The sequence below is a fragment of the Sparus aurata genome, chromosome 7 (assembly GCF_900880675.1).
Source record: "Sparus aurata chromosome 7, fSpaAur1.1, whole genome shotgun sequence".
Lineage (NCBI taxonomy): Eukaryota > Metazoa > Chordata > Actinopteri > Spariformes > Sparidae > Sparus > Sparus aurata.
In genome coordinates, this window is record NC_044193.1 from 21,511,541 (window position 1) to 21,527,512 (window position 15,972).

Sequence of the window (15,972 nt, forward strand, 5' to 3'; positions counted from 1 at the left end):
CTGTTAAAGGGGTAAAAATCCAAGAAAGGTGCTGGCAGGAGCTGAATGGGGTGGGTGGGGGTCATTGGAGGGGGGGGGGGGGGGGAGAGTGCGCGAGGGTATGGGGATGGTAAAGGGGGGGAGGGAGGGAAGGTGAGATGGTGAGGGGAGAGCAGGAGAAGGAGGAGGAGGAGGAGGAGGAGGAGGAAGAGGAGGAGGGGAAGAGATAAGTGATCTAAAGGGGAGACGATAGGACAAAAAAAAAAAAAAAGTGATGATGATGAATACATTGGAAAGTTTTTTTGGCCCCGGCGAGGGTGTCAGATTGAATGGCCTGTGCGCATGTGCGAAGGTGTCCAAACTGACAATGCTGGTGAGATGAAGATAGTGTTGTTGCTGCTTCTGGGCTCACGGAGGACGACGAGAGGAATCTACAAGCCGACAAGATGAGATCCAAGGCGAGGGCGAGAAAACTGGCCAAAAGTAGGTGTTCTCTTTTCCGCTTCTTACCGCTTTTCAGCCGCCGGGCTCCAAAACTCCTGCGTCTTCTTTACATGTCCACTTGTGTCCTTGTCATTTGTCATATCCTTAAGAGAGGAGGGGGCGACTCTTTCTGTCCAGAGTTAACTTTTCTGCTGAAAATGTTGTCCCGGCTCCGGCTCGCGCCGCGTCCTCTCTCCCCTGCACGCTGCGGTCTTGGCTCCGGCGCTTCCCGGCGTCACAAAGTTTTCATGTGTGATGAGAAAAACGCCGCTGGTGCTTTGACTTGATCGCGCTCCTTGGCTGTAATGGCAGAGATAAACATTGGCGTCCGCAAAAAGAAAAAAAATCTAATCATGTCATTTTTGCTCTTTCGGAGCGTTTGAAGGTTGAAGAGGGAAGGCGCACATTCGTTCCCCCCGAAAGTTACCGAGAAAAAGTTGTTCGAAATGGATAGTAACTTTTTTTTTTTTTTTGTATAGAGCCCGTAGCAAAGTCTTGTGAAATAAACATTCCCGGCTTTTGAAATAGTGGGCGCTGTGGCACTGCTGCTGCTGCTGCAGAGCTGCTACAGCGAGCCGAGCCGATTCGAGCTGAGCGCCACTCTTTTCACTCGCCTCGCAAAACGCCAAACGCCGACATGTGAATGTCGACAGTAATATTTTCATGCAGATTTTTTTTCGCTCCTTTTTTTTTTTCTCGTCCTGCTTCTCGAGCGCCGCAGAATATATCGCTCTCCCGCAACTTTTTCGTTTTGGTCCCAGGGCCCCTCGGAACTGCTGCAGACTGGTTCCTCCTCCAGGGAATGCCAATCAATAATGCGTCTTGTGCAAGAAGGCGCCCATGCTGCTGCTGCTGCTGCTGCTATTTAGAGGACTGCTGCTCGCGTCACACGGGGGAAAAAAATCATGTATTGAGTTTTTGGTTGTTCGGTTCGGAGCGTGTTTTATTGTTTGACATGTGTTTATTGTCGGTGGGTTGATTTTAATTTTTTTTTTTACCTATCGCGTTTATTTGCAGCGTCTTTTTAAAATTTCTATTTATTCCTGCATGAACGTATGCTGCTCGGTTTTCCTTCGGCCAATTATGTGGGTCAATGTGCTTCTTTTTTTTTTTTTTTTTTTTTTTTTTTTTAATCCACATCGACATGTCAGCGATTTTGTGCAGGCCTGTTGGCATTTTTTATGACTCTGTATGTTTGTTAGATTTGATCCATGAGTGAGTTTTTCTTTGTGAAGACGCAGAGCTTTAAACACAGAACACGTTTTTCTTTGCATTGCATTTATTTTATTTTTCTCGGACGTGTTATTTGAAAATATCGTAATTTAAAAAAATATAGGCTACCTGACAATGTTTTTTTTTTATCATTGGGCATGCTCGATTGTACGTTTACAGGCCTTTAAAACGCTGTAACTCTGCCAAAGCCACTGGCCTTAATTCAACATGAACCTTGATCTTAAAATCAGACCTAATTCAGACTTTTCCTTTTTTTCCCTTTTTAAATTCACCATATAGATTTTAGACCTGAAGTCGAATGGATATTTGAATTTGAAACATGTGTATTTTGAAAATTCATTAAAGAAGAATGCCAACTGTTAATCTTGTGGGATTATTATTAAACGCCCAGTAGTGGTTTTGGCACGCGTGCTTTCAGATAAACAAGAATAAGAATAAAAAAATAAATTGTCAACACTGTTTTGTTTGGAGTCATGCTCTTGTTATTACATGTTCTCCACTTTTGATCATGGGAGGGTCAAGTTCCCCTATAAGAGTATTTTTAAAAATAAAAAAAAACAATAGACAGAATAGAAAATTGAGAGGGAGGAGGAGGAGAAAAGGGGAAAGAAAAGAAAGGGAACGAAAAGCATAACGCTAATTGGGGCTACTTTGTTGAAAAATACTTGAACATGTGGAGGGATCCCCCCCCCACCCCACCCACAGTAATTGCACTTGGTCTTGATCTCTAAACAGCCCTGATAGTCTGTTGATCCGGGTGCTAATGAACACAAATACCTGGCTTTGTGGCGCTCTCACACCGGACCACTGGAAGGGAAGTCCACAGGCCTCAGATGTGTTGCGTCGCAGCGGTGCGAGAGAGAAAAAAAAAACAGAGCATGACGAGAAAACAGAAAAAAACAAAACAAAACAAAAAACATATCTTGTTCTTTTTAACATTAAAAACATGCAGGCCCACGACTTTCGAATGCGACGCGTGGGAGTATATCCCACCCTCCTTTTTTCTTTTTCTTCTTTTGGGTGAAAACGCTCTCCACACAGAAGGCCCACAGCGACATTCAGCAGCTTGTTTTATCATTTATTTCTCGCCCCTCGTATATATTTTCTCCTCCCCGACACATATCTTAAAGTGTAGGAGTCCCTCATGTACGATATGAATGTGTGTGTTTTTTTTTTTTTAATGGGAGCGCACCTTAATTAGTGTGCAGTCGCTCCGGCTTGTTTACATAATGCTTTTAGGGGTCAGGGTAAAGTGAGTGTGTGTGGACTGTGGACACTGTGATATGTCCCTCACAGGTGGCCTTTCTATTTTTATTTTTACAGCAATATTACTTTGAGTTTATTATTATTAGTGTTATTTTTAATTTAATTCAGTTATACCTAGATCACTCTATATGATACAGTTTATTGATTATCACACATTTAAAATGTCCTATATTTCTGATATTTTTGGGTGACTGAACGCCTCATCTAATTTATTGAAGATGTCAGTTTTTGATAAGAGACTTGACCCCTTGGTCCCTGCTGTACAAAAAAAAAAAAAAATCTAAAATCAATACAGGCAAACAGCAAAGTGAGATGAATTCAGTTTACTTTAACCACAGTCCATATGTTTGTGTTTATGTGTGACAGGTTAAACTCCCTGTGGCTGTTTTCTTCTTCTTCTTCTTCTTCTTCTTCTTCTTCTTTAAAATGGGTATGGATCAATTAAGACTTGCAATGGAGTGGGTGTAGATCCCCCCAGTATTTTTCAGTGTGGAGGTGAGGTCTCTCTCGCTCACTCTCATGCACACGCAAGCACGTGCACAAACCTATAGAGATATGATTATAACAGAGAACAGTCGGGAGGAACAGGAAGGTGTTGTATCTGCTTCAGAGCGGCAGTGCACACACCTTATTGATTTTCTCAGCCTATTTGTAAGTTACTCGGGCCCTCTGCATTATCAGGTCAATAAACTGATAATGTTGTTTTTCTTTTTGTTGTTACCTTTTTTACCACCTGATTTTTGTCCTCTTTTGTTTTTGCTGATTTTGCACAAAATGGCCCACCACATTGATCAAATGCAACACAAGTCCCCCCCCCCCTCACTTTCTCTCTCTGATTCTCTTTTTCTGGCCTATATATACTAATTGCCAGATATCCTATTGATCTCTGTGTTAAATGCCCCCTTATTAGATGGACTCCCAGTCACGAACTTGGCCTGGCTCAACAGCTTCTGATGTTTTGACAGAAGTAATAAAACCCAACCCATAACACTTTAAAACCAACAATGGTAGCTATGTTGAACTTCTGGCTAAACGTTCAGGGTCCCGCGTGCAGTTCTCCCATGTATTGCTGCTATGCAGCTGTAATGTTTTGTCAGATAGCACTGCAGCGTGTTCGCAGATTAGAGCCTGGACATAAAAATGATAGGATCATCAAGTGAAAAGGAAGTGTAATGTTTGGTAGTTACTGCAAATCATTGACTTGTGTTTTTGTGCTTTTATGAAGCTGTAAACCTTTCAATTTTAGTTGCTTTTATTTTGAAGTTAGAGCATCAGTGAGCCAGTGAAGACAAAGGAAATTCATAGGAATCCTCTAGATGACTCCTACTCTGATAAAACTCTGTTTTAGAAGACTTCCTCGTTGTGCAGGCAATTTTGACGAGGTTAATAAATGAAGCCTTATAATTAGCCTGCAGTGCATTTACACACATAGTAACTGATTAATTTTATTTTATTTTGTGCTGAACTTAATGCAAAATGAAAGTACCGGATAGATCTTTATTTTATATAGCTACGGACCTTTCACAGATAGAACACACTGGGAAACCCGAGACTCTTGTGGTTCCACTGAGCCCATTTGCATTCATGTGTGATGATGTGAATGATCTTAGCAGCGCTCTGAATCAGGCACTTTTGCAGTTTTTCTTTTGTCTGAAGTGACTGCAGTGACCGCTATGAGAATCACAGTCTCGTGAATCTTTGCAGCCAGAAAAACTGAAGCCATTCAGGTGATGTCAGACTGTGTGTGTGTCGGTTCTGTACAGGAGTCCTTTTTTTTCCTTCTTAGGGGAAATACTGTTCACCGTCCAATCAGGAAGAAGACGTGTTTTGCAGTGATTTTGTAAAATCTGGTTTTTGATACAGAGACGCTTCATTTACTCTCTTCTTCATGCTATTCGGCCGGGTTTTTTCTCTCAGCGTTTGGACTGATTTTAGGACCATTTGTGTCAATTTTTGAAGGGATTGAAAAATTGTGTAGCCTAACTAATTGCATCAGTCCACATTTGGCACGGCCAAATGCTGCATAAGTACTTGATTATGGAAGTTTTCTGGATGTGAGTTCCTCATCGTGTGCACACACACGATACAGTGCAGTGTGTGTTGCAAGGCTCCCTGTCTTCTTTCCATATTTATTTCCATGGCTGGTTACCCATCTTTGTCCGTGTCTGTTCAGTGAAATACCTCTGTGCTGTACATGAAAAACACTTTCTCAATACTCAAAAGGCATCCATGAATCTGCTCATTTGTAACATGTTAGTTTGTCGTAGGGGAAGTGACTTTAGTTGATAAAGTTTATCGTCACGGTTACGGCTCCTTCCACGTCAAGCCACTGTCTGTTTCAGAAACACATGGTCCACATTTGATTCACATTGTACGTTACAAATAAAGATGCACTGCCTTTTGTAACCATATCTTCGTAGTTGCTGCAAGAGCTGACTCTTGAAGAATGTTCCTTCCAGTAAAGTATTCATATTACCCTCAAATGTGCAGGACAGTGTAGTCTGAAGTCTCAGCTCTGCTTACTGCCCCTAAATCTTTGAAACAGTCAGCCAATAAAGAGCACCGTCCGTGATCTCTCCCACCTGTGCAGGAGGAAAAAATCTGAGGAGAGAATTACAATGCAAAAGAACTGGTTGCTTTGTAAATTACCTGCGCTGTGAAGCTCAAAGAGGGAAAGTTAACTCATGTGAGCATAGTTCAGATGGAATGATACAATAAAATGTTTTCAAAAAGCCTGTTTTATGACTGTTCCACTGCCAGCTTCTTAATGTTTTCTTTCACTATCAGTGACTCCCTCTTTTCCTCCCTGGACACAGGGGTTTATCTCCAGGGAAATGCTTTTATTGTTATTCAGTCAGTTACTGCTGTAAATGTGCTGCTGCTGTTTTGGCAAAGTGTCCCTTGGAAGAGAGATGTCTCTACTCTGGTCAGGTACAGGCGCCTGAAAGTGTGAAAAAGGTGTGGAAAACCATATAATTACGAGCTTGTTCTTAACCGTTTAGCTGTTTTTGGTATCGTCAATGTTGTACTCTTTCTGATATGATATTATATTTGCCTGTCATGTCCATATTTTGGACCCATGAGGCCTCATCAACAAAACTCATAATGCGTCACATTTTCACATTCTGATTTCAGCATTTCGAATAAGATGTAATTATACAAACGGTATTCTTGGATGTTTTCAAACTTAAGATATTTTTGTCCACTGGTAAATCCGCGTTCAGTGTTGTGTATGAGCTTGATTTAATAGATGGCCTATAGTCTCTGATTCAAGATAGTAATAGTGTCTGACTCAGTGTTAAATTTATAAAAATGACGACAGAGCTTTGTTTTTGTTTTTTTTTGCTTTCAGCCTAAGAAGAAAATACGTTTGCACTTTGGCTGAACGTTGAAGTCACAGTGACTCTCTAATATCAACACCGAAACATCTGACTGGCTTTCCTCAGCTCTGTGACACATGTGCATGCACACATAGAAACCACACGTACACATCAATGCACATGGATCCGGGACACACACATACACTCGCACGCACACACCTTAGTGGTGACAGATTTTTGGGCAATGTTAGGATTTAACCCCAATCAATCACAAACTAGAAAGGTTGAGTGTAAATGTCATCCAAACAGCAGGAGCTGGCACTTTTGGCTGGCTAAATGTGTGTGTGTGTGTGTGTGTGTGTGTGTGAACCAGTGTTTGTGCACCATTTTGTACAGTTGTTGGAGGTCCTGTCACTGTTCAGAGCTCTGACCTTGGCTGAGTCTGGCACAGCGATGGGTGGGCATGTCTTCCACCTGGACACACGTACGCAATCACACGCACATGCACACACACATATGTTTCAGCCCCCTGCGTCCTGCCTGGTCTCATGCTGGCTAAGTCAAATTTTGAGTTGACATACAAATACCACTGCATTAAGCTCTTGCACATGGCTCTAAATCCCATTAATTCCATTGATACATTGACCTCACATTATCCAGTTGGCAAATATGCCTCTTTGCACCATGACCTCACCCGCCATGTTTAAAAAAAACCAGCAATCTCCAGATCATTTGGCAGTGGAGACCGCGGCGTGCCCGAGAGAGTTTAAGATATATCCCTGATGTTTTCTTTCTTAGCTGCCTCCCCCCCCTGTTTTGCGTCTCTCCTCGTAGCCCCTCGTTTTCAGCCTGCACATGGAGGCAGGGTCTTGTTAAAAATAACCGAGCAGCATTCGAACAGCAGTTTGTGTTGGCGAAAAGGGGGTAAAAAAAAAAAAGAAAAAGAAAAGCCATTACAGTGCCGTTAAATGCGTTTTTGTCTTGACCTGTGGCTGCTTATCGAGTTTCATCGCTACACCGCCGTGTCCCGAAGATTTCCATCCAGCTTCTCGGGGGCTGAGAATACTCCACGACTGCTAGAGTCATCCTGGAGGAAATACCTCATCCTTTACTTATTGAGTGCCGCTGATTAACGCTAAATGATTATCTCTCTGTGTGTCTGGTGTGATTGTGCACCGCCCGCTGTTCAACAGTGTGTGTTGTTTGCAAAACAAGGGGGCAAATGTGTCGAGTCCCTAATTAGCGTGTTTTTCGCAGCCCTCATGATTCCCTCTTGCATTGTGATATCCCAGGGATTGCTCAGCATTGTGACTAGTCTTATCTGGGCCTAATCCCGATTTGTTTGGTATTAGCCCCGCGCGCTTTCTCCCTCGTTTTCTCGCTCTTTCCTTTTATTTCTTCATTTGTCCTTAGCCTGCTCTTTTCCTTTTATCCATCCCCTGAACTTCCCGTCTCCTTTATGTCGTCTTCTCTTTCATTCACACCACATTCTCCGTTCCCTCTGCAAGAAACACTGTGCGGCTTGGTCACAACAAAATTTCAGTCTAAATTAACAGATGTTAGGCAATGATTGGATATTTACTATTTCTCAGGGTTTAATAAACATAATGCAATGATATGAAGTCATATTGTTGCTTTGCACATTTCTGTTGTCCAGAAAAAGGTTCACCGCTCTTCAAAACACATGACGGTATAAAGGTTATTTCCACATGAGCTCGGGAACCGTGTTTTTTTAAAAAAGGTTGCATGTTGTTTTTATTTACGTTTCACACGCGTCCCAACTTTTTTTGAGAATAGGGATTAGGTCTCATGTAATGCACTACAGTGGGAGACAGAACATTGCTTCGAACTTCAGTTTTATTATTCTGTAAGTTTGGAGTGTGCTTATGATCAGCAAGCGTGACTCTGCTTCTTACAGTGTGAGAAGTGACAGTTAACTCTGTTGAAATTCTCATTGAACGGCACTGAAGACAAACTACTCCTTTTCATCAAAAGTTTGAATCTTCATCTGTTGTACTTTCACAAATTGTAGCTCATCTCTAGGCACACGCACACACACACACACACACACACACTCCCTCCAGTCGCGGTCCCAGTCGGGCGCTGCTGATGATGGCTCATCCTGTCGAGATATGATAAGCAGACAAACTGCTCTGTCCCCTGGGCTGTTTGTCTGTCTGTGTCGAGTAACAGACAGCGGCGTGTAGCAGCACCAGCGTGGCTCTTAAACTCCCTCGCCTTCCTTTCTCCTTTCATCAGACCGCCAGTTCAAAGTCTTGGCTCCATCTTCACTTCTATCTCTCCCGCTCCTCCCTCCCTCCCTCCCTCCCTCCACCCCACCGTCTTTCTCACTGCGTTTCGTCATTACCACAGAGACGGGCATGTGGTGTCTCATTAAAGTGGATTAGAGACATCTCCGCGTCTCACAGGGCCAGAGCGGGACATTTCTCTTCTCTAGTCGACCCCCCCCCCACCCACCCTTTTCTCTCAGAGATCAGGTTCTTTGATTTGGCCAGATAAAGACCTCTTTCATGTCGGTGGGGACGGTTAGCGATTACACTGTCAGACCCATCGTTTTAGTGAGTTTGACAAATTTGCCGTGCTGGGTGGGGCGGCTGGTGGGGATTGTAATTGGGGGGGGTTGGCGGTGTACAAGGAGATTCACCGTAATTGAGCTGTCATTATCCAGTGACCCTGCCAGGCGCTAGTGCGTAGGGCTCACCAGTTCTCTATTTGTTTAATACTTGGCTAACTTTCTTTGTGCGTATGATGGATAGAAAGGGGAGGGGGGAGAGGGGGGAGAGAGTGGAAGTGGGGGTACCGCTCCCCAGATGAATGCCTCTGCTTATTCGACCACCTCTCTTGAGCGCCGCTGTCCATGAAAATGGGCTCCACTACACAACCGCTGCAAGTTCTGTTTCTCGCCCAGCTCCTCCCCGGTGCAACACAATTAGGCCCTTATCACCTGCTGCCATTTATTTTCATACAAAATGAAAACTGGTGGCACGTTGATTACCGAACTCCCCAGAGACAAAGGGCCACTATTGGTGTGGTTTAATTTCATTAAGTAGAGTGTGGTGCACAGGATAAATATATTAAGAGCTGCCTCCATTTACCTCAGCCACTCTGTATGCTAAGCAAATCCTTCGGTGTCACAGTCGCGGAGTTGGAACAAATCTCCCGAAATGGCTCGTTTCAAACGAGGCACGTTTCCACAAGGGTTTAATGCTTTTGTTTTCGGATGTTTCTCATTTACTGACCCGTTGTTTCCGTTTTGCCCTGATAATCTGTTGAAAACAAACACATGCTCTCGAAAGTTTCTGTATTTCATCATGTGAGAGATACTTTTGAAAAGGTGCCTCATGACAGATATGTACAGCCATTCTAATTTGGTCGCTACTAACTATGGGCTGTATGTTTGAAATGTGTGCCAGGAAGATGTGGCGTGGCGTGAGCGAAAGGGGGGGGGCGGGTAAGTGAGACTCTTTTAGCCCAGATATTTCGATGAAGGAAGTAAGAGCCCTCCTCGTTAACCTGGAGTCAGATTGGATGTGAGGCGATGAGTAGGGCCCAATGTGTGTGCGTGTAGCCATTCATGAGTGTGTGTGCACACTTGTTTGTGTCTGTGGGTGTATGCGTGTGTGTAGGTGTCGGAGGGGTCTTGGTTAAAACATTTCAAGATGGCCCATTAGCCGGCGCAGACCCGTCCCCTCCCGACACTAGGATTCCTCTGTGTTGACCCCCTCTCCTCCGCTCAGCCCCTCTGTCCCAGAGGCCCCCAGCCTCATCCTGCCAAGTATACGGTTCCAAAGTAACGATGAAGCTGCCTGCGTGTGAAAATATTGAATTGCAAAAACATCCCTGGGTGAGAGGGTGTGTGAATGGAGCTTTCAGCGCCGGGCCCGACCCGAGCCCTGTGCTACTGACTGACGGACAACAAATGGCATTTTGTGTCCAGAGAGAGAGTCGGGGGGGGGGGGGACAGAGAGGGGGAGAGAAAAGGACGGGAGAGACACAGAGATGGGGAGGGAGGGGTCTTGAGGTTTTTCAGGCCTCTTCAGTCTGGGGGCCTATATGAAGGTCTGAAATGCCTTATCACATGACCTGTCTGACCTTTGGCTCCCCACTCAGCGAAGACTGTCAGGCTGCTCTCCAACAGGGAGCACAAAGCCTCACAGCCTCAAAGGCCACCATTCAGCCCCCTGTGCAGCCGTACTCCAAAGGTAATAGGTAAAAGTAATGTCAGTGACCTCCACTTTCCTTCCCTCTACGGGAGGGCAAAACTCTTAAGATTCCCTGATAATGTCAAAGGTAGAGGGTGGCCATTTTGGCTCCTTATCCACTGCCTCTACTTAGCTCGCCAGGAGGTGAAGTGTAAAGCACAACCTCTTTTGTGGCTTTTTGAACATTCTTTTGGATACAGAGACATGTCATATTTTCATGCCTGATGGGAACTGGAGATGGAAAATGATAGAAATGTGAAAAAACAACATAGTATTGTTTTTAGTTGCTGTGCACTGGGAATATGGTTGTGCAACTTCATGTGTTATCTGTGTGTGTATGTGTGTGTGTGTGTGTGTGTGTGTGTGTGTGTGTGTGTGTGTGTGTGTGTGTGTGTGTATGTTTGTTGTGTGTGTGTGTGTGTGTGGGACACTAGTGAATTTCTGGTGTCTCAGAGGACTGACTGGGTCACAGTATGACCGTAACCTCCTGTCTCGCTTTGCAACCCACACACTGGCATCTCTCTCTCTCTCTGTCTCTCTCCTGACCAGTCCTAGGATTCTTTCTTCCCTTCTCTTTTTCTCTTCTTCCCCTCCTTCTCTGGAACACTGGAGTTTCTCTCTCTCTCCGGCCTCCTTTGAAAAGATGCGGCGTCTTTGTCCGGCCTGATAAAGGATGCCATAGTTCCCCTTTTCCCCTTCTTTGTGGCCCGGGGCTGGCGGCTCCTGTAGAAGTGCAAATGGTATCCTCTCGGAGGGGCTATCCCCGCGGGCCCTGGAGGGCCCTCTCTCTCCTCCAGGCTTGGCTAATTACCACCCTGCTCCCCCTTCCTTGCAGCCCCCACCAGCTCCCTGGTCCCTGGAACCATGGACGGCACATTCCCACAACCAGCACCTGGCCTTCTTTTCTCCTGGCCTGCTTTGATGGCTGACACCCCAGCCTACCCCTCCCTCCGTCCTCATCCTCTTCTTCTCTCCGCCCCACTACCTCATCTCTCTTTCTCTCCCTCCCTTTAACTTCTCCCTCTCTCACTTCTCTCTCTCACTGACTCTCATTACTAGAGGTTTTAAATTGCTTTCTGACCCTGACAAACTGCTCTTGTTGAAAAGGGAGATGTCGAAGAGGGAGGGCAGCGGATGTGAGCAAGAAATGGAAGAGGCGAGCGAGGCCGCATAAAGTTGTTATGTATGCATGTATCTATAGCCCACTATACGTTTTGTCAGATTCTAGAGGTTTGCCTAAGGAGCATTCAACCCTTCACTAACCCCAATTTCCCCCCTGAGGAGACTTGATATTTTATTTTGACTTTTAAGTACTTGTTCATATGTTGAAGGGAAATGTGTTTTCCTCTTATCTGAGAGTATTAAAACTGCCTTCACTTATAGGGTTGGTACATCTTGGTGAGTTATAAATGGGCAGCAGATCAAAACTGCTGGCTCGTTTGGCTTATTCATGGCTTATTTACAGTATTTGGTTTTCTTTTTTTTTTTGATTCAGTGAGCACTCTCTGCCAAATATACTAATGAAATAATTAATTAAAAAATAATCGACAAAATCTTTGCAGGACCGATGCCTTCGTCATGGTGCAGAGCTTGTGATGGGCTTTGCCTAAAAGAAGAGGTTTGAAGTTGATATTGCATGTGGAGGTCTTCAGGTTTGGAGGTTTATAAAGTGTCTCCAGTTGTTGATGCAGATTAAGTTGATTTTATTGCGGCAGTAATGCACACACGCACATGTGCACGCGCGCACACATGCACAAACACAACTATCTAATTTAGTTGCATATTTGCGTTCTACCAGCCGCAGGCCTAATCAATAGCCTGCCCCAGTGGATTTGACCAATTCATAGCTCGCCTTTGTGCAGCCTAGCGATCCCAGCGAGGGCATTTGGACAGCTTTCTGAGGAAAACAAATAGCTCTATTACAAGCTCGCGTCTCTGTGATGCTCAGTGTCCCAAAGGCAAAGTGCTCGGCCCTTTATTAATTGTATGTTCCCCACACAGGAAAAAGGATAGGTTTTCAGCAAGACACCAGTTCACCTGGCAGAGTCCAGAAGGAGAGTGTTGTGCAAAATTAGACAACAACATGCAGTGCACAGTGGGATTATTGTTTTTTCTGTGCAAAGCCATTTAATATTTTGTTTTAGGCTAATTACATATATGGCTTGAGTTAAAAAATAGAAGGAGTACCTAAACAAGATGTAGTTCTTAAACATATATAACTGTCAGTGGATCATGTTGTTTCTTTCATTAGGCAAATCTTTTTTTTTTTCTACCAACACAAACATAATGTGTGCAAAGACAATTACAATGTTTGATTATCATTTTTAGATATTTGAGATGGAATAAACTGGCTGAATAAACTATACACAATAGAAAATCACACTACATCATTATGATGTAGAGGGATTATCATTCAAACTTCCTTGAGTCATTTGCAGTACTGTTTATATATTTTTTAATCTTTTCAGTGGAAATAAAAACACACGCAGCACAGCAGTGGTTGCATGTCCAGTATCGACTGGGTGGCACTGAGAGCTGCACACACCCAGACCAGTTACACTAGTGTTGCTCATAAGCCAGGATTTTGAATTAGGCAAGCTGTTTTTTGTTTTGATACGCTGTTAGTGTTTGAAATCCACTCCAAAAAAAAAAAAAAAGAAAGACCTGGCTGAAACAGAGTTCATGATAATCACTGCATAAAACCACTGGCTATTGTGGCTTTTATTGTGAGTTTTATAAAGCAGAAATGGTTTTAAATGACACACATCTCGTCTTAAAACATCGCCTGCCATCCAGTCTGGACATCCTCTCCGTTGCTGCCATTTCCCAGCCACAGCTGCCCTTCCCTGTACAGTTCACACATCATCACCTATAGGACTCGGATGATGTCATGAGCGGGGCTGCTTCTTCCTTGTCGGTCTCAAGTATAACCGCCGTCAACTGGATGCATGTCGGATTAAAAATGAGGTTCCACACTCAGATACTTTCACACTGTTAGGTATGAATTTGTGTTATTTAATGCGTTAAGTATATATGAATGTTCATTACAATTAGTTGTTACTGTTAAAGAGGAGTCGGCACTCGAAGTGTTCTCTGTCTGATTTTTGCTGTCCTATTGTTTGTAGTGTTAGTGGGGAAACTGAGATCTGGAACATGTCGCTGGTGTTTCACCGGTTTAAGTTTGATTAGTTGAACTCAAACTTCGGAGGTGGCACATTTAGAATTGCTCTCGTTTGGTTTATGTCTCCCTCACTCTCCACCTCTCTCCTCATCAAGTCTCGCCACATCCTCTCGTTCGAGTACAGAAAAGGAAAGAGGAAGATCCGGTTTCTGAATTGTGTTTTATGAGTGGTTGAAACGGCCACTTCTGTGGTTTCTGTCTGTCCGCGCTGACCGTTCGGCTCAGAGTTCCTGAGGCTTTTGAGACGTGTCAATTAAGCCACTTTAATTGGGAAGATGTTATTCCAAACAAATGCCTCCTCCAGGAAGCTGCGTGTTGAAGACGTGCAGCTTGGTGTTAGTGTTACGTTTTGGCGCCATGTTGGCTTTTGCAAATCTGCTTCTCTTGAGTTTGGATGACCGCATGCACACACACGCGCACACGCAGTGACAGAGGCATCTTGTTTTTCAACAGCGCTGAAGAGCAGTAAGTGTTTAAGAATGGCATGGAAAAGCAATGACAAAGCAAACAAAAGAGGCAGGTGGGTGAGGCGGCTGCTGGCCTGTCGCCTTGGCTCCATTTTAAAACTACTTCAGTGTCGTTTTTTAATGTTTTACGACATGAAATGACAGCATCTCTGAGACTGGTGTGTGAAGTCGAACTTACAGGGTACAGATTCTTAAATCATTCATAAGAAGAGACGGTGTGTTTTCATTTTTCTTTTCATATTCCTGATATTTCCTTGATATTTTACATGTTTCCACAGAATAAGAATTGATCTCTAACCATTAGGCCAAAAGGGACTTCCTGCATAAAAAAAAGTTTAATATCCAGTGAAAACTGCAGATGTTAATGTCAGTATTCAGATCGTATAAGGAACTGATTCATTGCGTCTCTCTGTGGCTCTCAGTGCTGCCTCTCCCGTTTTAATTAAAACTAGGTGTGAGGGTTTTGCCCTTCCTCGCTTTTGACACCTCGCTGTTTATCTGTCGCACACGGGCTCAGGCCAGGACCCGCGGAAAAGCAGGGCAGATTTTTGTTTTTAAGAGAACTGCAGGGAACTTTGATGCCAAGTTCCTCCGCGGCGAAAAAGGCACGGCCCCGACCCAGCACATCTGAGAGTACTTTGGTGAAATAACAGCAAATGTTTGTCTTGTATTGTATGGCACGCTGCTGGAGGAGCGCTAAAGCCCCTTCTTCCAGCGCCTAAAGCACCTCTTAATAAAATAGTCAAGAATAACTCCTTCACCTTAATCTTCCCCCTCAGATTACTGCACTCAGGGCGGGAAATTAGCAGCAGGCCCGTGCGCTTCCCTCTTTCTTTGACACTGTTACAACTTTATTTTTAAGCGCTCTCTTCCCCATCCGTGCCTCCCCTGCTTCTTAAATTTTTTGGTTTCCTGTCTTTTCCTCCTCGTCCCTCATCTCGCTGTGTGGGAGGCCAGATGAACTCTCCGTGGCGGGGGGGGGGGGGGGGGATGGCATTTTATTGGGTCAGTATTAGAAGCAACATGTGGCTAATGGGTGGCTGCATTTTCCATGGTCTGGTCCTCATCAGAGGAGAGAAGGGGCCTAAACAACTAAACATGGCCGTTGACAATTGATACGAGCCCTTTTAAGTGGATCTGCTTGGTTGAGGAGGGGGTGGGAGGGGCGGGGCGTGTGAGAGCCCGTGTGTGACCGAATGCACGCGCGTGTGTGTGCGCACGTTCGCCTTTGCATGTGAATTGGGACGCTAACGGACGTACACGAACGCGCACGCAGGCAGCCCAGTGTCCTTCGGGGAGCAAATATACAAGAATGTGTGTGTGTGTCCCTTGTGTCCAGGGGTGTAACCCACACCTTGAGTACGGTAGCGGCGGTAGCTTTGAGCGCTGTCCGTCCCGCCGTCTGATCCTCGTAACCAGAACTCTCCTTTACTGCTTCCTGTCCGCTTGGCCCGCCTTCCCTCTTGCCCGCCTGCCATCTGGGTCTACCAGGAGACACACACACACACACATACACACAGACACACACACTTGTACACACACACAACATAGTTAGGACAGGGGTCCTCATGCTCCAACCTGTGTCTTTCACTTAAGACTGTACCTTTGAAACCAATATCACACAGACGAGAAGCGATAAATGGTCGCAGCCATCTATGGTCTCAACTTCTTGCTCCCCTTTCTCTTGATCCAGACTCGAGGAATAAAAACTTGTTACAAAATAATCACAATATGGATATGGATTAAAAACGAAGGAAAACTAATGAAAATCTTAAATGTAGTTCTGGATGAACCACCTCGGCTTTCCCTTTGATTCTGTT

At 44.5% G+C, this 15,972-nt stretch overlaps 1 protein-coding gene across 11 annotated transcripts in view; it reads left to right on the top strand.

The window, feature by feature from the left end:
• Window positions 1-220: 220 nt before the first annotated feature.
• The window catches only part of prdm16 (PR domain containing 16), a 186,140-nt gene continuing 170,388 nt past the window's right edge, over window positions 221-15,972 (top strand). For all 11 annotated transcript variants that reach the window (XM_030423124.1, XM_030423132.1, XM_030423129.1 and 8 more), the window contains exon 1: window positions 221-462. In XM_030423124.1, coding sequence (XP_030278984.1) covers window positions 426-462 — 37 coding nt within the window. In that variant the 5' untranslated portion in view covers window positions 221-425. The remainder of the gene's footprint in view (window positions 463-15,972) is intronic.